General features: G+C 42.3%; 1 protein-coding gene across 14 annotated transcripts in view; it reads left to right on the top strand.

Annotated features, from left to right (window-relative positions):
• The first annotated feature begins 3012 nt into the window (after positions 1 to 3012).
• The window catches only part of RUFY3 (RUN and FYVE domain containing 3), a 95254-nt gene continuing 76089 nt past the window's right edge, over positions 3013 to 22177 (top strand). For 7 of the 14 annotated variants that reach the window (XM_025289939.3, XM_025289946.3, XM_025289942.3 and 4 more), the window contains exon 1: positions 3013 to 3601. In XM_025289939.3, coding sequence (XP_025145724.1) covers positions 3253 to 3601 — 349 coding nt within the window. In that variant the 5' untranslated portion in view covers positions 3013 to 3252. The remainder of the gene's footprint in view (positions 3602 to 22177) is intronic. The other 7 variants (XM_044945804.2, XM_025289941.3, XM_025289940.3 and 4 more) reach the window with 2 other exon arrangements.

Here is a 22177-nt window from a genome sequence, read left to right as displayed (position 1 = left end):
CTGACAATAATACAATAATACTAGGGGGAATTTAACACCCATTAGGGGGAATTTTCGGAGAAGGCAATGGCACCCCACTCCAATACTCTTGCCTGGAAAATCCCATGGACGGAGGAGCCTGGTAGGCTGCAGTCCATGGGGTCGCTAAGAGTTGAACACGACTGAGCGACTTCGCTTTCACTTTTCACTTTCATGCATTGGAGAAGGAAATGGCAACCCACTCCAGTGTTATTGCCTGGAGAATCCCAGGGACGGAGGAGCCTGGTGGGCTGCCGTCTATGGAGTCACACAGAGTTGGACATGACTGAAGCGACTTAGCAGCAGCAGCACCAGGGGGAATTTTACATCAATTGACAGAACATCCAGACAGAAAATTAATAAGGAAACAATGGCCTTAAATGACACATTGGTACAGATAAACTTAATAGCTATTTATAGAAGATTCCTTATGAAAACAGCAGAATATACATTCTTTTCAAGTACATATGGGATAGATCACATGCTAAGCTACAAAATAAGTCTCAGTAAATTTAAGAAGACTGAAATTTGAAAAAGAATATCATCCCTTCCCAAGTGATATCTTTTTTCCAATCACAGTTCTAAAAAGCTTAGCCTAAAAGAACATCCATGACATGGATCTTATAAAATTTTTAATATATTCTGTGTCATCCTTAAGATCACCAAAGGGTTTCAGAAAACTGAACATGAATAACTAAAAACAAAATGCAAATAAAATTGAAAAACACCTTTTGCTTTATTTCACAGCAAAATTAATAGAACTTGATTCTTACAGTGGTTTGGATTTTAAAACAGTATAGGAAGTTGTTCACTTCATAAAGGAACATCAAGATTAGCCTCATTTTATAACCTGAGCTTCCCTAAATGTTCCAGCTAACTCAGCCCTTTATGTCTCTAAACCTTATGTAGAGCTGTGATTATAATATTGATCCAAAAGCTAAAAGCATAAGAAACTAGGAACTTGAATATCATCCACCTTTAAAGAAAATCCCTATAAACAGCCTTGCCTGTAAATTTTAAAGGACTCATATGTCAGCTGATCTTCTATATTCATTGTATATAGAATGTACATGGTGAACTCTTTTAGCTAATTCATTGTAACTGATGACATAAAGCATAAATAGAATTGTTTTAAAAGTAAAGAGGCACAAAAGACTCCATATACTGCAAGGTTCCATAGCATGTCAACATTTCTAACACCGTAGGTAACGTGGCTAACTGGAAAGGAGAAAGCTGGTAATTTAGATAACATTTTATAGTTTGTTAACTTGGTGACTCCTTTGGCTACAACTGGCGTTTCTCAAAAGTCTGATCTCTTTTCTTCTACCTACAATGGGATTGGTATATATTCTTGTTAAATTCTTTACTGAAAAACTGCAAAATATCTTTGTGAAGGAACCTGACAAGAACATGATACTTATAAATTTCTGCATGCAAAAACATGGTAAGAGAGCCAGTTAAGGATCACTTTGTTATACAGAAGAAATGAGCACAACATTGTAAATCAACTATATTTCAACTAAAAAAAAAAAGCAATTAAAGACAGGTAATAAAATCATATATCTGGAATGTTATAGTTTTTCTCTTCAAGGCATTATAGTTTATAATTCCTAAAAGGCAATTTTATTTTTTATCAAGACTCCACCCTCAGACTGAAAAGGAAAGGCCCAGCAAAATTCCAAAATGCTACAAAATAGGATGAAGAAGCTTTCCCCCATTTTGTTTTTATTACTGCAGGTTGTAGGCTGTTTCAATAAAACAATAATACATAGTTAATAATAACAATTATTTCACCCTATTCCAGAACAGGAATCCAGGTTCACAGGACAAATAATTTAAGTAGGCAGTAGCACTGGAATCAACAGGTCAGGAAAATGCCAGAAACTGAATAACTACTAACTTCTTGAAGTTAGCTTCTTATAAACACCTTTTAAAATGTTTTGTTCAAAAGATTTGGTGATAGTATTAGAAGTCTCACGATAATTTCTTGTAATTTCAAGATGATTTTCAGAGAATAACAACAATAAAAAGGTTTACTTTCCCTTTCAGAGAGGGATAACGACAGAGGGAAAGGCAGACCAGAGAAAGAAGGAAAATCAGGTGGACAAAATGTTACACAATAGTGATTTTTAATTACGAGTCAACATGGATTCTATGCCAGCATTTTGCAGCCGGAACACAAAGCTAAACAGCTGGGAAATACTCGGGCACGTTCAAGGAATCTAGCGTAAGGAATAACAATAGTAACTGGAAATTGTCTTATTCAAGAAGGAAATGTTTATTTATGGGAATTACTGGATCAGTAATCGTTGATTCAAATATTCAAGATAAAGCAACAGTGGCCAATTACTAGCGAGACACGGGCGATATCAAAGTGAAAACCTGTAATAGATGCTTGTCATATAAATTCTAAGCTGTTTGGTTTAAAACGCATTCATGCGCACCCGAAACACCGGAAAACCAGGGAGTTCAAGTCAAAGCAAATACAAGATTTTTATACAGGGCACATGACAGCGAACAATAGAGGTGGGGGAAGGTGGACACCCACCTCTGGTTTCTCACATAAAAAGCTCATAAATCAAAACCTTGAATGAACGGTTCAAGTTGTAGTGTGTGCAAGGCAAACGGTACTGTTTAATAAGAGGGTGGGGGGAACGGGTAGGTTCCTATTTAAAATTAGCTTTCGCCTCTTTTTCAACCCAGATCTTTGTGCCTCCGTGCTACTGATGAAGTTGGGCGGTTACACACACAAGCGCCGCCAGCTATTTCGCCGGGTCTCCCACCGTTCAAGCACCGGGGGTACACACACCTGACCGCTTAGGAGGGCCGTGCCGGGGGCGGGTAAGGACCGGGCTCCCGGCGCCGTCTCCACCCCCGGGTCGGGAGGGAGCTCAGCGCCGCGGGAGCCGGGCGGAAGGTGGGCACTGGGAAGAGGAGGAGGTCGCCCCCTAGGGGAGCCGCGCCGCAGGCCCGGGGCCGGGGCGGGAGGGGCGGGCGGGAGGAGGCGGCCGGTAGGGAGACCGCGCCGTCGGGCGGGGCCGGCCCTCCAGCTGGCTCGGACCCCGGCGGGGCAGGCCGTAGACGGAGCGGCAGGGCCCGGACACCGGGTCGTAACCCAGGAGAAAGGGGGCGGAGGCGCGGACGGGACGGGGCGGCGGCTGCCCGCCGTGACCCTCTGCTCCCCCACCCAGGTCCGGGCGCGAGTCGGAGGCGGCGGCGAACGAAGGAGCCAGCATGGCTGAGACCTCGCCGCCGCCCACCGCCGGCGCGGAAAGTTGTAGCGAGGAGCCGGCGAGGGGTGGGAAGCAGCGGCCGGAGGAGCCGCGCCGCGCTCCAGCCGGGGGCGCAGACCGGGAGGACGAGGCGGGGCCGCCGCTGGCCTCCCCCGCGGGGCAATCGGAGCCCGGCTCTCCGGTGGCCGCCCCCTTCTTCCTGCTCTACCCGGGAGATGGAGGCGCCGGCTTCGTAGCGCGCCCGCCGCCGCAGCAGCAGCGCTCCTGGAGGACCCCGCCGTCGCCGGGCTCCCCGCTGCCCTTCCTGCTGCTGAACTACCCGAGCGGGGGCGGCGGCGGCGGCAAACACCGTGAGTGGCGGCGGGGAAGGGAGATGCCGGCAGGGAAGGGGGGCCTCGGCCGGGAAGGGCCACTCAGGCTGCGCGGAGCTCCGCCTCCCGCAGGCTCCCCGGAGCGGAGCGGGGCGCCGGGCCAGCGGGGAGGCAGGGGCGCTGGGGGCTGCTCTCCGGAAGCTCGCGTCCCGGGGTGCAGGGGTGGCGGGGGTGAGGGGGACGGCCGAGGTCCGGGCGCCGGACTGTTTACCTCCGAGTCTCCCCAGGCCTCAGGCTCCCGCCCGGCCTCCCCACCACTCCCCTCCCGGGCCGGGCGTTCGTCCTTGCCAGCCTCCCACGTGCTCGCGGATCGCAGCCCCGGGTTTCGGGTGGGAGTCGTCCCGGGAGGAGTCAAGGAGGGGGCGGCGCCCGGAACCTGGGCCGCCGGGCAGGTCAGCCGGGTACGGGCTCCCAGCGCCGCGGCCGCCGAGTAGGTGTGGCTGCTGCGCCGCCGCCGCCGCCCGCGTGGCCTCGGTTGGACCACTGAATTTTTTACGAGCGTTCAGTCTACACGCGTAAATATCACAGATCCGTCCTCCCACAGTGGGAAGAGAAATCGGGAACTGTGTGCGGGGGTGATGAGAAGGGAAAGTGTGGCTTGGGGAGGGCACCTCTCGGGATGATCTCGTTTGACAGGAAGAGGCCTCCACCTTTTTAAGAACACTGTCACCGGAGCCCTCTGAATGCAGAGGACCCACTTTGTGCTGGATCGGTCCAGAAATGTCTGGCGCTCCTTGCTAGTGAGCGCGGCCCTAGAGTAGGCAGTGTGTACACAAGACTTGCGGGAGTGTGAAGTCTGGTTTAAGACGACAGGATCTTAGAGTGTGAAAATGTGACTGAGGATACAAGACATGAAATGATTGCCGAAAACTTGGCTTGTATGAGTTCTGAAAAGGGAGACTTGCCTAAGGGGAAGAGAGAATCAGTCTATCTCTGTCTCAGGTCTGTCTCAGAGCTAGAAATTTCTTTTTTAGCACCAAAGCAAACCCTTTAACTGTTCTGCACTGCCAAGAAACCCTGACATTGCCCTTTCTCCCTCTGATCCGTCCCCTAGAAAAAGATTAACATTAGTTGAATATTTTCTTTGTGCCTGTGCTGCGATCATCGTAGTTAACCCTCACATCGCTATATGTCAGTATGCCGCTTTTTCAGGTGAGGAAACTGAAAATCAGTGTGTTTAAGTGATTTGTCCTAAGTAACAGTATGAGAGAGGAATGAAGTTGACCATATTCTGCCTACCGAGCCCAACGCTCTTTGAGCGAAGAGCAGACGTGATTGGATGGTTCTTCTCTAAATTAGGGTCCATTGGGTTCTCCTGGAGGGAGTCCTTTGTTAGCTTCTCTGTTTTACTTACCTAGAATGGGGGCCAACACTAACTATTGACTAAGAGTCTTAGTAAAATCTTCCTTTGGGTGTTGCAGTAATCCACTAATCTCCGAAAGGGAGTGTCTAATTTTGTCAGAAATGAGTCTTTTTATAAGCAGAGGAGGTGAAGGTAAGAGTATTCTCAACACTAGTTTTCATTTTCTAAGGAATCTGCTTTCTGATTTGTTCTTTAAGCACTGCCTTCTTCTTCCTAAAACTGTATTTTTGTATACCGCTTATTAACCAGTCATTGTAGAATGAAGAAGATCCTCCCCTCAGTTCTTTATAACTCTGTGTAACAGTTGTGGTAGAAGGTGTAATGTAGAAAAAATTTTCAATTATTGGCCAGGATCTGTTATGGGCATTACCTGAATTTCAATTGATTTATTTGATTCCTTCCTCTTATGAGGGCTGACTTTTTTTTTTTTTTTTTAAGTATTTTCAGAAAATTGGGGCCTTAGCTTGATCAAGATCAGCAGTGAGAATTTAAAGCTTAAATTTTGTAACTGTGATTCCTTGGTCTCTACCTTACAATAGTAGATATGTGGCATGATTTGTCCACACATAAAGTTCTCCTGTCCTTTAATTTCTGAAATAGTTTATATGTGTGTAAATACCCAGAAAAATTATTGGGGAAATATGTGTCCCACTTAACACTTTTTATAGACCAGTCACTGAGGGACAGTTTATATTGTAAAAGATCACTGATACTTACTTTATTCAACTATAAAATTGTCTTCAAGTGGTTCTTATTTTGTACTGTTTTTATTTTTACCTGTTATTTTAACATATACTTTAGAATACACAAACTTGGAAAAAGGAATACCCTAGATATTAATAAAAATACTTCCTTGTTGCTACTCTGTAGAGGCAGTGCAATATTGCTTTGTGTAATGTACTTGGATATCAGAACATGGGGTCTTCTGATTCCTCATTTGAGCAACCTCAGACCAACCGTTTTTAGAAGACTTCTCACTTCAGTTACCAGGGCAGTACTTAGACTCAACCTCAACACGTAATGAATATTTGCCTCTTCAACACCAAATTTTTAACTCTTGCTAATGTATTTGCCAGAAGTGTATACATATACAGTAATTTTGACAGGGTGTCTATTAAGGTATTATTATCTCTTCATTTTAGAAATCTTGACTGTACTCAGAGATTTAAAAAAGTAACCTTTACGTTTGACTTTAGAAGCTTTGTTGTAAATGACACCGATGAAGAATAGCAAAAATGTGTGCAGAGGAAGTAGCCTAAACTGTGTAGGAATCATGATATATAAGGTTTCAGTGTAAAATCTTGCAGGATATACGGTCTATAAAATAACTCAATGAGCTTAAATGCAATATGAAACTTTTCTGATGTGCCTTGTCAGATTGTGTCACATTCTGACTCTGTGTGCTAGTAATCTGCTAAATTTTTATGCTTCTAGCTTTTAAGTCTCAAAATTCTACCATGCCTTTTTTTAAAATAAAAATTACAAGTAATGCATGCATCTGTTCTTACTCTTTAAATGTTTTATAGTGCAAAAGTACATTGAGCACCAAAAAAAATAAAAAAGTACATTGAGCACGAAGTGAACTTTCCTCTTTGTGGGCCCTCAAGCCCTCCTGTCCCCCAGCTTCTTCCATCAACACCATAGTTTATTATCAGAGAATACCACCTTTGAGTTTGGTGAGTTTTCTTCCAGAACTTTTGCATGCATTCACACAACTGTGTGTGTTCATATTGCATGGGGCATTCTCCCCCTTGGCATATGACTGTTCATTCCAATTTTTCATCAGCTCTCTGAGAAGGAGCTTCTAGCATGCCACAGCCCAATACTTTTGAAACCGAGTCCCCCTAAAACACAATTCTTATGCCGAGTTTAGGGTTAAACCCTCTATTGAAGACTTCATTCTCTTTTTTGTCCCACAACTGTTCGCCTCAGGATCAAATAAAAGGGGGGATTGAAACCAAGCAGGACCCTGTGGGGCCTTTCCAGGAACAAAAGTCATTCTGTGTCCCCCATTTCTTATTTGTTAAAAAAAAAAAAAAGACTTTAGACTCAGGCTTTTCCTGAGTGCCAAAGAGCAGCCTCAAGACAAGGACAGGTTAATGAAGAGGACAGTAGAGTCACAGGATTCCTAGTTTCTCCTGAAGGGATATAGATAACAATCTGACACATACCTTTGAATTGTTCTGTAGAAACTAAGACCCCCCCACCCAGGTGGAAGATGTCCACCACATGCAGATCTCAAGCATGGTAGACCCCAGACTGGTTGGAACCAGAAAGTTGAGATTCCTGAAACTTAAGCATGTTATCAGCCAATCAGAAGGTTCTTGAGCTGATCATGCATCCTGTGACCCTCTCCTCTTGCTGAAAGCCATCCAGGAGTTCAGGTCTTGTCAGCATGAGCTGTCCATTTTGCTTGCTTGGCATCCTGCAAATAAACCCATACCTTGTTTCAAACACCTGTGATCAGAGTTTGGCTTTCTGTGCCAAGAGCACACCAATAACACTTTTAATGCCTTCCTTTTCCATCTTAACTTTTGAGATGTCTTGTGGGTGGACAGAATGGACAAGAGATGGCTTCTCCTTCCTTAGTCGGAAGGAAAAAGCATCCCTGCCATCTGCATGGTTATCGGCTTCTACTGACAGCTCTTTTTCCTCTTTCAACTCCCAGAGCCACCACAGACATTTGTGTTTAAGGCAGTGCCATGCAAATAGCCCACATCTCTGCCATTTACTCTCTCGAGTACAGCAGTGTACAAAAAAAGTCACACTTTCATAGAAGCAGCTTTCTGTATTTGTGTATGCTGTTTTGAGATGGGAGGAGGGCTAGGAAAGGAATAGAAAGAAGGGAGAAAAAGCCTTGGGGAGGACTGGCAGCGTTGCTATGACTACCCACTTGAAAGTTGAGTATATGTAACAGTGAATGCCTTGGTTGAGCCCTGCAAAGTGCAGAGGACGAGGCTTCTAGAAGCATTCAGCTGTTTCTCACAGATGCACTTTAAGAGTCCATGATTTAGGGAAGGAACTTTCTCATTTACGTATAAAACCATGAATGTGTATTTAAGGGGAGAAAGTCAATTTTATGTTCCCAGTTTCGTACACACATTTACTGTATAAATATATATATATATATATATATATATAATATATATATAAGTGTGCATATATACATTATTTGTATATGTATGTATTCATTGACTTTAGTTTATTCAACATGGATATTTCTATTATTATGTCTCTCTCCTTTTTTCATTGTTTAACAGTACTGTAGAAAACATTACACCTGGTTAGGAGTTGAATACACATTTATCAGTTCATCTGCTGTTTGCTTTTTAAACTTTGAAAAAGACAAAAGTACTTTCTCTGGTTTTGCAAATATAGAGGCCTCTGCCCCAAATGCAGAGGTATGAAGGGAAGGGTCCAGCCATCAGAATGGAAAAGTTTTGCACATTCACCTCATTAGTAGGTTTTTGCTTGATTTGTGACTTTTAAAAAGACAGCCTTTTGTCATAATCAATGTAAAGCAGTGCCTTTCTTTACAGCCTTGTGATTCACAAATCTATAACCATCAGCTCTTTTTCAACTGTGTTCAGAATGCAAGGAGCCACTTTCTGATCCATTAAATGCCATTTTGTCAAATGGCAGCTATAAGGACTCGTAAGAAAAGGGGGAAAACCTCAGAAATGCAGCATCTAAAGTGTATAATTGTTTGTAGCTTGGTGACTACCAGAGACCTGTAGTTTAATTCTTGACCTTGCTCAGTTGCTGAGTCCTGTCCGATTCTTTGCGACTTCATGGACTGTAGCCTGCCAGCCTCCTCTATCTATGGGATTTTCCAGGTAAGAATACTGGAGTGGGTTGCCATGCCCTTTTCCAGTTTAGTCCTTAAGAGTATCTATTACTAAATCCCGGTGCATCTTTTCTACACACAGTTGAAATTACCTGGGATCCTGAGCATTTCAGGCACTGGGTTGTGCCCCAGTTCCTGCCTCATGACTAAATTAGCTGTCTACCTCTTGCCTTCCTGATGTCACTTTCATCACCACTGCTGCCCGGACTCTCACAGTTGTCTCCAGCTGTCTTCTCCCCTTCTTTTCTGCCTACTTTCTTTTCTTTTACCTACTCTTCTGGCCTGGCATTATCAAAAACTCCTGTTAGGCTCTTAATGGACAAAGCAACAGTTTCAGAATAGTAAATGTAATCTCTGAGCCTTTGACTTTGTTTTGGCTGCTCTGCTAGTGGGTTCATTCATTCAGAGTTTTCTTATTTCTTAGTTCTAATCTTAGCTTCATTTTAGATACTATAGGATCCTAAAAGGCTGTTCATTAGATGACAAAAATTTTACTGTAGTTCTTTAACCCAGACAATTATGAATAAAGAACATGACTAGCAAGCTAGTCATGGTACTTAGTGGCTACCATTTCTATGAATAGAATATTTTATGTGCTAGGCAGGCAGGCAAAAACTTCACATGTATCAGTACTTACCAGTTTGGGGGGTTATATTTATCAGGTATTTCTTAGAATTTCCATCTGATAGAAGAGCCAATACACAAAACTACTCACTTAACAATGAAAGCTGAAAAGAAAAAATGGGGAGGAGGAGTAGTGCATATAGAATTCATACAGGGAGATAGATGGGTGCAACAGATGTTTGTCATCAGAGTATTTGACTCAGTCTCTTAAGTGCCTTATCGAAACTATTACATAAAATAAATTCTGATAGTAACCTTGGATTTAGAAGATTATATTCTGGAGATACTGATTTTTTGGTTTTAGAGAGTCTTATCTCAAACCTTAGCACACATCAGAATCACCTGGTGGTCTTGTTAACAGAGATTTCTGGCCCTGTCCCTAGAAGTGTGTGTGTGTTTTGTTTTGTTTTTTCTGTTTTTACTGAGGTATAATTGACATTTTTAATTTTATATTAGAGTATAGTTGATTAACAATATTGTGTTAGTTTCTGGTGTACAGCAGAGTGATTCAGTTATATGTATACATGTATCTGTTGTTTTTCAAATTCTTTTCCCATTTAGATGATTATAGAATATTGAGCAGAGTTCCCTCTGCTGCACAATAGGTCCTTGTTGATTATCTGCTATAAATATGGCAGTGTGTACACGTCAATTCCAAACCCCCAATCTAACCCTCTCCCCACCCATCCTCCCTTGGTACCTATTATTGACATATTATGTTAGTTTCAGGTACATAACTTGATAATTCAATATTTGTATATATTGCTTTTTTTAAAAAACTGAAGGATAGAGAATGAATTCACATTCCTGAATAGTCTGAGTATCCAAAGCTCATGAGTTAATCACGGTATGCTCCCTCACCAAGGCCTTAAAGAAACCAGTTTGGAGAGAGGGCAGTAAAAATAGTTGCTGGGTGGGAGAGACAGCAGAGAAAAGATGACAAAGAAAGCAGCTTTTCAGACTGAAAGAATAGTATTGGCCAAACATGTTCACCAGAATGTATTTTGTCTCACATCTTTTCCCTTTGTGACTTTTTAAAATTTATTTATTTTTAATTGGAGGATAATTGCTAGACTGGTTCCAAATAGGAAGGAGTACGTCAAGGCTGTATATTGTCACCCTGCTTACTTAACTTATATGCAGAGTACATCATGAGAAACACTGGACTGGAAGATGCAAAAGCTGGAATCAAGACTGCCGGGAGAATTATCAATAACCTCAGATATGCAGATGACACCACCCTTATGGCAGAAAGTGAAAAGGAACTAAAAAGCCTCTTGATGAAAGTGAAAGTAGAGAGTGAAAAAGTTGGCTTAAAGCTCAACATTCAGAAAACGAAGATCATGGCATCCGGTCCCACCACTTCATGGGAAATAGATGGGGAAACAGCGGAAACAGTGTCAGACTTTATTTTTCTGGGCTCTAAAATCACTGCAGATGGTGACTGCAGCCATGAAATTAAAAGACGCTTACTCCTTGGAAGGAAAGTTATGACCAATCTAGATAGTATATTCAAAAGCAGAGACATTACTTTGCCAACAAAGGTCCGTCTAGTCAAGGCTATGGTTTTTTCCTGTGGTCATGTATGGATGTGAGAGTTGGACTGTGAAGAAGGCTGAGCGCTGAAGAATTGATGCTTTTGAAGTGTGGTGTTGGAGAAGACTCTTGCGAGTCCCTTGGACTGCAAGGAGATCCAACCAGTCCATTCTGAAGGAGATCAGCCCTGGGATTTCTTTGGAAGGAATGATGCTAAAGCTGAAACTCCAGTACTTTGGCCACCTCATGCAAAGAGTTGGTTCATAGGAAAAGACTGATGCTGGGAGGGATTTGGGGCAGGAGGAGAAGGGGACGACAGAGGATGAGATGGCTGGATGGCATCACTGACTCGATGGATGTGAGTCTGGGTAAACTCCGGGAGTTGGCGATGGACAGGGAGGCCTGGCGTGCTGCACTTCATGGGGTCACAAAGAGTTGGACACGACTGAGCGACTGAACTGAACTGAACTGAACTGCTTTACAATATTGTGTTGGTTTCTGCCATACATCAACATGAATCAGCCATAAGTATACATATGGCCCCTCCTGCTTCAACCTCCCTCCCACCTTCAGAAACTAAGAGAACATATTTTTCTATTGTAGGTCGTAGGTAGTAAAAAGTCTAGGTGGATGATGATAAGAGTTTAGCCTTATTAACTGGATGAAATGATGATAACTCCTTGTCAGCTAATATTTTAGAAAATTCCTGAAATAATTAAACAAGTTGCATAAAAGACACGTTGCTTCTCTGTCATTGCACAGGCAACTGGTAGCCATCATAAATAAAAGTAGAATCCCATTTTAGTGAACTTTGCAGAATATCACACCTGTCACATTTCTACACAAATCTTATTAACATTATAATGTCTTCTACAGTGCAAAGTCGGAGAAGGCAATGGCACCCCACTCCAGTACTCTTGCCTGGAAAATCCCATGGACAGAGGAGCCTGGTAGGCTGCAGTCCATGGGGTTGCTAAGAGTCGGACACAACTGAGCGGCTTCACTTTCACTTTTCACTTTCATGCATTGGAGAAGGAAATGGCAACCCACTCCAGTACTCTTGCCTGGAGAATCCCAGGGACAGCGGAACCGGTGGGCTGCCGTCTATGGGGTCGCAGAGAGTCGGACACGACTGAAGTGACTTAGCAGTAGCAGCCGCACAATGCAAAGTAGCTCAAATATGAGCTTTTAAATTTATTCTGGGAATAATTTAATAGTATACCAAAGCATTAAAGAATTGATTTGAAATTATGTGAAAAAAAATGCTTTTAGATTTACAAAAGCAGTGGTACTTGAGAGGGTATGTATCAATATGGTCATGCCCTCTACTGTAGCTATTTGAATAACTGTGCAAAGTTAATTCATAGTCTTCCTAAAACATAACAGATCAGGAATCAGGCGCTGCTGGGCCAAGATCATACTCTTTGCAAAGAACATCCTAAGTGTGTGGTTCTAGACTTGCTCTATACGGAGTGGACATGAAACTCCACATGTGTCGGGAGAGTGGCGTGAATGGTGGGGCAGAGGTGGGAAGTTTTGAAACCTCACAATCCATAAGGAAAGGAGAGATTGGCAGACTGTGACAAGTGGCACATAGGAAGCAGAAGAAATTAATTGGTTCAGTGTGTTGCCTTTTAAAATGAGGTTCCTCTCTAACCGTACAATCTTTTTAGGGACTCTCCACAGACATTTATCTGCTTCCCCTGCCTTTTTTTATGAACTTAGGAGATACAGTCACCGGATGTGAAGGCTTGGTAAAACTCTGACCCCTCTCCTCTTCCTTCCTCAAGGCTCAAGAGTTACCCTAGCATACCCTTTGCTCAGATCACCTTTTTACTTTCCTCTACCTTAGTCCCTTGAACATTGATCCTTACTGACTCTTATTTCATGTGATGATAGGTTTTTATTTATATTAGAGTATAATTGCATTACAGTGTTGTGTTAGTTTCTGCTGTACAACAGCGTGAATCAGCTATGTGTATATATATATATATATATATCCCCTGCCTCTTTTTTTTTTTTCCCAGAACTCTCAAAGGCAGAATCACTTGTGAAAATGATGATAATGGCTGCCATGTACTGACTGTCTGCTTTATGCAAAGTGCCATGCTGAGCATTTTACTTATGTTATTTCATCTAACTCTGAAGTAGTTAATAGGAGTATCCCCATTTTGTCACTGAAGAAACAGGCGCCGAAACAAATACTTTGCCAAGGTTACTCAGCTTCTAAGTGGTGGACTAGGATTCACTGTGGGATTCTGACTTGAGTCCACATGCTCTCAGCCTCCTTCACTGTCTCCCATAACTGGAATCACATTCTAAACTGGAGGCTCCTCCTTAGGCAGCAGTGGTTCTGCCCAGCAAAGCCCTATTTGCTTTAAAAAAAAAAAAAAAGAATGAATGTGAAATTCACAAGATACCAGTGTGATAGAAAAAAACAGTTATATATGTAAGTAACACTGAATTAGCCATGTGTGTGACAGGGACTTCGGAATTCCTTAAACACCCATAATTTTCTGTTTCTTGTCTATTGCCTTTGTTCTTTCTTCATATCCATAGTGACTAGCACATAATACCTTATACATTGTATGGCATCATCAACTCAATGGATATGAGTTTGAGCAAACTCCAGGAGATAGTGAAGGACAGGGAAGCCTGGCATGCTGCAGTCCTTGTTGTCACAGAGTCGGCACAACTGAACGACTGAACAACAATACTTGTTAAATGATTGAATTTGTTATGTATAAATGAATAAAGCCTGTGTTAGAATGAAGTGTCTTTTGGGGCATAAATATAGCTTGATTTTCTAGAACTTGGGGTTTTCATGACTGAAGTGAAACAGGAGGGTGGAAATACACCATTGCAAAAATATAGAGTACTTTAAAGTTTCATATCTATACCAGCAAGTATCTACTGAGAGTCTAGTATTGGGAAGGTACTGTTTTAAGCAAGTGTGTAATGGTGTGCAAAACAGGCCAAGTTCTTACAGAGCCTGTGGTCTTGAAGCTAGTTATTTATTTCCTTTTTAATATCTGAATGAATTGAGATAAGAGGATAAATTTCTCAAGATGGCCTACTAAGCAGTTGGTAGCTTTACATCTGTAAATTATTACCTCCTGCCACTTAGCCATGAAGTCCACTTTAGTTATTAAGGCAGGAGTTATTTTTGTCTTGTGTTGGTTAATTTTAACAAGAAAAATGTGCATTATAATATTACTCCTGGTGGTGTTTGGCAGTCAGAGTCTGGCCGTCATGACTCAGCTTCTCAGGTTACTCATTGTATATAATATCATTCTTGGCTAATATCTAACCAAGTAGTACTGAGCTTGCCAAATGTATAAACCTAAACTTGCAGCAATCTCAACATCAGCAGTAGATATAACGGAGCTTTGTCTGGGAGAGGGAAGGAAGTGGAGGGAGGATGGGAACATGTGACAAAGTCATGATCACTCAATTGGATAATCTTATAATTTAGCAGAAACATCTGGTCTTTCCCATGTGTCATCATGATGATAATTCATCGAGAAAAACACTTTTGTGCTAACAGCAACTAGTGAAATTTGAGGGAAGGTAAGACTTTTCTTCTTAAATTGTAAAACCATGACCCAGGAAGCCTTGGGAAACAGAACTTGTGAGCTTTACAAACTGATTTAGTTGCACAAGTTGACTGATTTTAAGAAGCACTATTGTGTGTAGAATAGGAACTCCGTAATAGGAGTAGTCAGCTAACTATAAAAGGAATAAGTGAAGTGGTCTCTTACCTTCAAAGCTGTTGGAGAAGAATTGGCATACCTACCAGAAATCTATTTCTGAAAAGCAACTAAATAATACCATTTAAAAATGAAAATTTATTAGAAATAAGCCCAATGCTCACCAGTGTGAAAATGGATAAAAAACTGTTTATATATAGAATGGACTATTACCTTGTAATCAGCAGCCCGAAAGGTAAAGTACAGCTACACACTACAGTATTAAGATATTAAGAAGAGATGGCAAGAATACACAGAAGAACTGTACAAAAAAGATCTTCACGACCCAGATAATCACGATGGTGTGATCACTGACCTAGAGCCAGACATCATGGAATGTGAAGTCAAGTGGGCCTTAGAAAGCATCACTACGACAAAGCTAGTGGAGGTGATGGAATTCCAGTTGAGCTATTCCAAATCCTGAAAGATGATGCTGTGAAAGTGCTGCACTCAATATGCCAGCAAATTTGGAAAACTCAGCAGTGGCCACAGGACTGGAAAAGGTCAGTCTTCATTCCAATCCCAAAGAAAGGCAATGCCAAAGAATGCTCAAACTACCACACAGTTGCACTCATCTCACACGCTAGTAAAGTAATGCTCAAAATTCTCCAAGCCAGGCTTCAGCAATATGTGAACCGTGAACTTTCTGATGTTCAAGTTGGTTTTAGAAAAGGCAGAGGAACCAGAGATCAAATTTCCAACATCTGCTGGATCATGGAAAAAGCAAGAGAGTTCCAGAAAAGCATCTATTTCTGCTTTATTGACTATGCCATAGCCTTTGACTGTGTGGATCACAAGAAACTGTGGAAAATTCTGAAAGAGCTGGGAATACCAGACCACCCGATCTGCCTCTTGAGAAATTTGTATGCAGGTCAGGAAGCAACAGTTTGAACTGGACATGGAACTAGTTCCAAATTGGAAAAGGAGTTCATCAAGGCTGTATATTGTCACCCTGTTTATTTAACTTATATGCAGAGTACATCATGAGAAACACTGGACTGGAGGAAGCACAGGGTGGAATCGGAATTGCCGGGAGAAATGTCAATAACCTCAGATATGCAGATGACACCACCCTTATGGCAGAAAGTGAAGAGGAACTAAAAAGACTCTTGATGAAAGTGAAAGTGGAGAGTGAAAAAGTTGGCTTAAAGCTCAACATTCAGAAAATGAAGATCATGGCATCCGGTCCCATCACTTCATGGGAAATAGATGGGGAAACAGTGGAAACAGTGTCAGACTTTATTTTTCTGGGCTCCAAAATCACTGCAGATGGTGACTGCAGCCATGAAATTAAAAGACGCTTACTCCTTGGAAGGAAAGTTATGACCAACCTAGATAGCATATTCAAAAGCAGAGACATTACTTTGCCAGCAAAGGTTTGTCTAGTCAAGGCTATGGTTTTTCCTGTGGTCATGTATGGATGTGAGAGTTGAACTGTGAAGAAAGCTGATCGCCGAAGAATTGATGCTTTTGAAGTGTGGTGTTGGAGAAGACTCTTGAGAGTCCCTTGGATTGCAAGGAGATCCAACCAGTCCATTCTGAAGGAGATCAGCCCTGGGATTTCTTTGGAAGGAATGATGCTAAAGCTGAAACTCCAGTACTTTGGCCACCTCATGGGAAGAGTTGACTCATTGGAAAAGACTGTGATGCTGGGAGGGATTGGGGGCAGGAGGAGAAGGGGATGACAGAGGATGAAATGGCTTGATGGCATCACTGACTGGATGGACATGAGTCTGAGTGAACTCTGGGAGTTGGTGATGGACAGGGAGGCCTGGCGTGCTGCGATTCATGGGGTCTCAAAGAGTCGGACACGACTGAGTGACTGATCTGATCTGATCTGATCTGACACACTACAGTATGGATACATCTTAGAAAATGCAGTTTTGAGTGAAAGTGTGTTAGTCGTTCAGTCATGTCCAACACTTTGCAACCCCATGGACTGTAACCTGTGAGGCTCCTCTGTCCATGGAATTCTCCAGGCAAGAATACTGGAGTGGGTTGCCATTCCCTCTCCAGGGGATCTTTCTGACCCAGGGATAAAACCCCAGTCTTGACACTGCAGGCAGATTCCTTATGGTCTGAGCCACCAGAGAAATCTTAGAAAATGCAATATTGAGTGAAAGGCTTAGATTATATATAGTGTGAAGCCCTTTTTGCTGAAGTTAAAAGGCTGAAGCTGAAATACTACTTGAAAGAAAGTGTTAGTTACCCAGTCATGTCCAACTCTTCGTGACCCCATGGACTATATAGCCTGCCAGGCTCCTCTGTCCATGGAATTCTCCAGGCCAGAATACTGGAGTGGATAGCCGTTCCCTTCTCCAGGGGATCTTCCTGACCCAGGAATCAAACCCAGGTCTCCCACATTGCAGGCAGATTCTTTACCATTTGAGCTACCTGGGAACCCCAAGATATTGTTTAGGCATCCATTATTTGTAAAAATAGTTTTAAAATAAAGTAATGGTTTACACAAAATTCAGAGGTAGTTGCCTCAAAAGGGGAGGCAGAAATTCAAAAGAGAAGTGAAAGTTGCTCAGTTGTGTCCAGGCCAGAATACTGAAATGGATAGCCTTTCCCTTCTCCAGGGGATCTTCCCAACCCAGGGATCAGACCCAGGTCATTGCAGGAAGATGCTTTACCAGCTGAGCCACAAGGGGAGCCCAAGAATACTGGAGTAGGTAGCCTATTCTTTCTCCCGCGGGAACCAGGGTCTCCTGCATTGCAGATGGATGCTTTTAACAACTGAGCAATTGGGGAAGTTATCAGAAGAAAGAAGGCATGTGTAAATGTAAGACACTGGTCTATTTCTCCAGCTGAGCAATGGTTTCATGGATATTACTGTGGTTTTTTTTTAAGACTTAAAATTACGCATTGAAGTTTCTTGTTTAAAGATGTTCTGAAATGAGTCATTTTAGAGAATAGTTCCCCTCTTCATTTGTCTTCTCACACTTCTGAATGTATCAGGTATTCTTAACATGTTCACCTGAGTAAGTAAATGTGGCAGAAACTTGGCAAGGTGGTTTTTTCAGCTCTTAGAGAGGTGGTACAGTAAGCAAGTGACATCCTTCACGATAGGAAGAATTCGGTTGATCCTTTGCCAGCACAAGCAGAAAGATCCATACTGGATTCGCAGCTTCTCAAAAAATGCCCACTTGGGAATTCCGTGGTGCTCCAGTGGTTAGAGCTTGGTAACTTTCACTGCTGGGACCTGGGTTCAATTCCTGATCCTCGAAATAAGATCTCACAAGCCACACTCCAAGGCCAAAAAAAAGAGGAATAGAAAAAAGGCCCACTTGTTAAGAACCTAAACTAGCTATATAAGGGTGACTAAGTAGAATATATAGTTTGTGAAGCATTAAGGTGTAAAGTATGAAAGCTGATAACATTTTTCTCTTCTTCAAATCTTAACTTTGTTGAAATTGATGTTTAGGAAATTTCAAGAGTACCTTGCCTGTGTTACTTTGTTTTTGCTTTTATTTCCTTTTATTTTCCCTGTGATCCTTGGGGTGAAGTGCTGAAGTTGCCAAGTGTAGAAGAAAACATGGACTTCAGGGGCATTCTAGAAGCAGCTGGAAATCCCAGATCTGCCACTTGTTAATTGTGTGATCTTGGACCAGTTAGGTGGCTCCGCTTGGCTTCCTTGAATATAAAGAAGGAATATCAGTATCTACTTTGCAGGAGTCTTGTGAGGACCTGCTATAATAATTATGAATGAAGCACCTAACAGAAAAAAGAAATCCAATAAATGATAGTTCCTTAAGTAGTGATAATTTTTCCACATTGTATAACAGGGACACTGAGCATGACAAATCAGTCTTTGTCTTAGGAGCTGAGTAAATATACTTCAAAGGAATGTAACTACTAACTTTGAAAAGTGAATCTCATTTGCTTTCAATCATAATGTGGAAAATTCGAGCTGTGTAAGCAGCTAGAACATAGGTATTATTCAGATCATTATCTTGAATTTAAACTTTACATAGTCTTGTTAATTCTGTTTTACGGCCACAGACTGTACCCCAGCCCCTCACAACTATTTTACAAATATATGCTGTTATTCACAAGTGCACTCACGTGAGAAAATAGTCCAATACAGCTTATAAGTAGTATGTTTATGAGAAAAAAGTTCAAAGTTTGTATATCTTGCCAATGACTTAATATTGCCTTTATGTTCTAAGCTAATATGTTTACATAATAAAGACCCAAATGTGAAAACACGACTAAGCAATAATTTAAATTACTTTTATTTATTGGAGAAGGAAATGGCAACCCACTCCAGTATTCTTACCTGGAGAATCCCATGGACAGGGAGCCTGGCCTGGCAGGCTACAGTCCATGGGGTCGCAAAGGGTTTGACACAACTGAGCGACCGAGCATAGTTCTCTATAAATTGTGCTGGTTTTCATAGTAAATGTATTGCTTACGAACACTGAGCAACTGTCATGTTGAAGACTCAAGAGTGTTTACCTGCAAACAGATGTAACTTGGTAGAAGTACAGGTTTTCCTGCCCATCCACAGTTCTTATTTCTGAAATAAGTGTTAACACCTCCTCAAACTGATAGATGTGGGAAACTCAAGGGTAACCAGTGTGTACACATTTTTCTCTCCTGGGCAAAAGTTTTAGTTGCTTTGGACTTTGCTCCCTGCGCCCTCCACCTGAAGAGAAGGACCTTGGAAGGAACGTTAACCAAGGTACTCTGCTTGTTGACATAGATGTTCATTTTGTGCTCCTATGTTGTAATGAGTCCAAATCTCCTGTTCAGTGTTAAATAAATGCTTTACTGTTTGATTGATGGGAAGATTGTCCGTCACTGTTTGTGACCTGCTGGATTCATATATTGGTGTACTGTGCTTAGTCACTCAGTCATGTCTGACTTTCTGCAACCCTGTGGACTGTAGACTCCTCTGTCCATGGGACTCTCCAGGCAAGAATACTGGAGTGGGTTGCCATTTCCTCCTCCAGGGGATCTTCCCCACCCATGGATCGAACCCATGTCTCTTAGGTCTCCTGCATGGGTAGGTGGGTTTTTTTTTTAACCTGCTGATACCACCTGGGAAGCCCAACACAGGCAATCCCAGAGCATTCAGATTAATTTATATAATCACTGTTCTATGTTTTAAGAATGTATCAGTGACCTAGAATCTTGATGTCATATGTACAGATAGCCAGGGTTGTTGGATATTGTGGTTCCAGGAACTATTCAGTGTAACTTTGAAGATTTTCAGTTCAGTTCAGTCACTCAGTCGTGTCCAACTCTTTGCGACCCCATGAACTGCAGCACGCCAGGCCTCCCTGTCCATCACCAACTCCCAGAGTTTACCCAAACTAATGTCCATTTTGATGCCATCTATCCATCTCAATCTCTGTAGTCCCCTTCTCCTCCTGCCCTCAATCTTTCCCAGCATCAGGGTCCTTTCAAATGAGTCAGCTCTTCACATTAGGTGGCCAAACTATTGGAGTTTCACCTTCAACATCAGTCCTTCCCAGGATCACCCAGGATTGATCTCCTTTGGGATGGACTGGTTGGATCTCCTTGCAGTCCAAGGAACTCGCAAGAGTCTTCTCCAACACCACAGTTCAAAAGCACCAATTCTTCAGCGCTCATCTTTCTTTATAGTCCAACTCTCACATCCATACATGACCACTGGAAAAACCATAGCCTTGAGTAGACAGACCTTTGTTGACAAAGTAATGTCTCTGCTTTTGAATATGCTGTCTAGGTTGGTCATAACTTTCCTTCCAAGGAGTAAGCGTCTTTTAATTTCATGGCTGCAGTCACCATCTACAGTGATTTTGGAGCCCCCCAAAATAAAGTCAGCCACTGTTTCCTCTGTTTCCCCATCTATTTGCCATGAAGTGATGGGACCAGATGCCATGATCTGTTTTCTAAATGTTGAGCTTTAAGCCAACTTTTTCACTCTCCACTTTCACTTTCATCAAGAGGCTCTTTAGTTCTTCTTCACTTTCTGCCATAAAGGTGGTGTCGTCTGCATATCTGAGGTTATTGATATTTCTCCCAGCAATCTTGATTCCAGCTTGTGCTTCATCCAGCCCAGCATTTCTCATGATGTACTCTGCATATAAGTTAAATAACCAAGGTGACAATATACAGCCTTGACGTACTCCTTTTCCTATTTGGAACCAGTCCGTTGTTCCATGTCCAGTTCTAACCCTTGCTTCCTGACCTGCATACACATTTCTCAAGAGGCAGGTCATGTGGGCTGGTATTCCCATCTCTTTCATAATTTTCCACAGTTTCTTGTGATCCACACAGTCAAAGGCTTTGGCATAGTCAATAAAGCAGAAATACATGTTTTTCTGGAACTCTCTTGCTTTTTCGATGATCCAGCAGATGTTGGTAATTTGATCTCTGGTTCCTCTGCCTTTTCTAAAACCAGTTTGAACATCTGAAACTTCATGGTTCATGTATTGCTGAAGCCTGGCTTGGAGAATTTTGGCTATCACTTTACTAGCGTGTGAGATGAGTGCAATTGTGTGGTAGTTTGAGCATTCTTTGGCATTGCCTCTCTTTGGGATTGGATTGAAGATTTTAATGACTCCTTAACTATGTTTTAAAGTGTTGCATGGCTTAAAGTTCAAACTATAAACTATCTCCCTTTAAGCTTTAATATAAAAAGATGGAAATTTGTCTGGCTAGAAAGAAGTTGTGCTATAATCAGATGTGAATGTGTTAAATAAAGGCTTATATTCTGTATTTGGAAATTAAGTTTAGTCGCTAAATTGTGTCCAATTCTTTGAGACCCCATGGACTGCAGCATGCCAGGCTCCACTGTCTTCCACTATCTCCTGGAGTTTGCTGAAATTCATGTCCATTGAGTCAGTAATACTATCTAACCATCTCATCCTCAGCTGCCCGCTTTTCCATTTGCCTTCAATCTTGCCCAGCATCAGGGTCTTTCCCAACGAGTTGGCTCTTCGCATCAGGTAGCCAAAGTATTGGAGCTTCAGCTTCAACGTCAGTCCTTGCAATGAATATTCAGGGTTGATTTCCTTTTGAATTGACTGGTTTGATATCCTTACAATCCAAGGGACTCTTAAGAGTCTTCCAGCACCGCAATTTGTTGGTGCTCAGCCTTCTTTATGGTTCAACTCTCACATCTACAGATGTGATATACATGACTCCTGGAAAAAACCATAGCTTTGACTAGCTGGACTTTTGTCAGCAAAGTGATGTCTCTGCTTTTTAAAAAGTTGTCTAGGTTTGTCACTTGTGGCTCAGCTGGTGAAGTATCCACCTGCAATGCAGGAGACCTGGGTTCGATCCCTATGCTGGGAAGATCCCCTGGAGAAGGGAAAAGCTACCCACTCCAGTATTCTGGCCTGAGGATTCTATGGACTATACAGAGTTGGATGCGACTTTCACTCTCACAGATTTGTCATAGCTTTCCTTTCCTAGGAGCAAGGGTCTTTTAATTTCAT

The sequence above is a fragment of the Bubalus bubalis genome, chromosome 7 (assembly GCF_019923935.1).
Source record: "Bubalus bubalis isolate 160015118507 breed Murrah chromosome 7, NDDB_SH_1, whole genome shotgun sequence".
NCBI classification, from domain to species: Eukaryota; Metazoa; Chordata; class Mammalia; order Artiodactyla; family Bovidae; genus Bubalus; species Bubalus bubalis.
The sequence above is the reverse complement of the archived record's forward strand: the minus strand, read 5'-3'. Positions and strand labels throughout refer to the sequence as shown.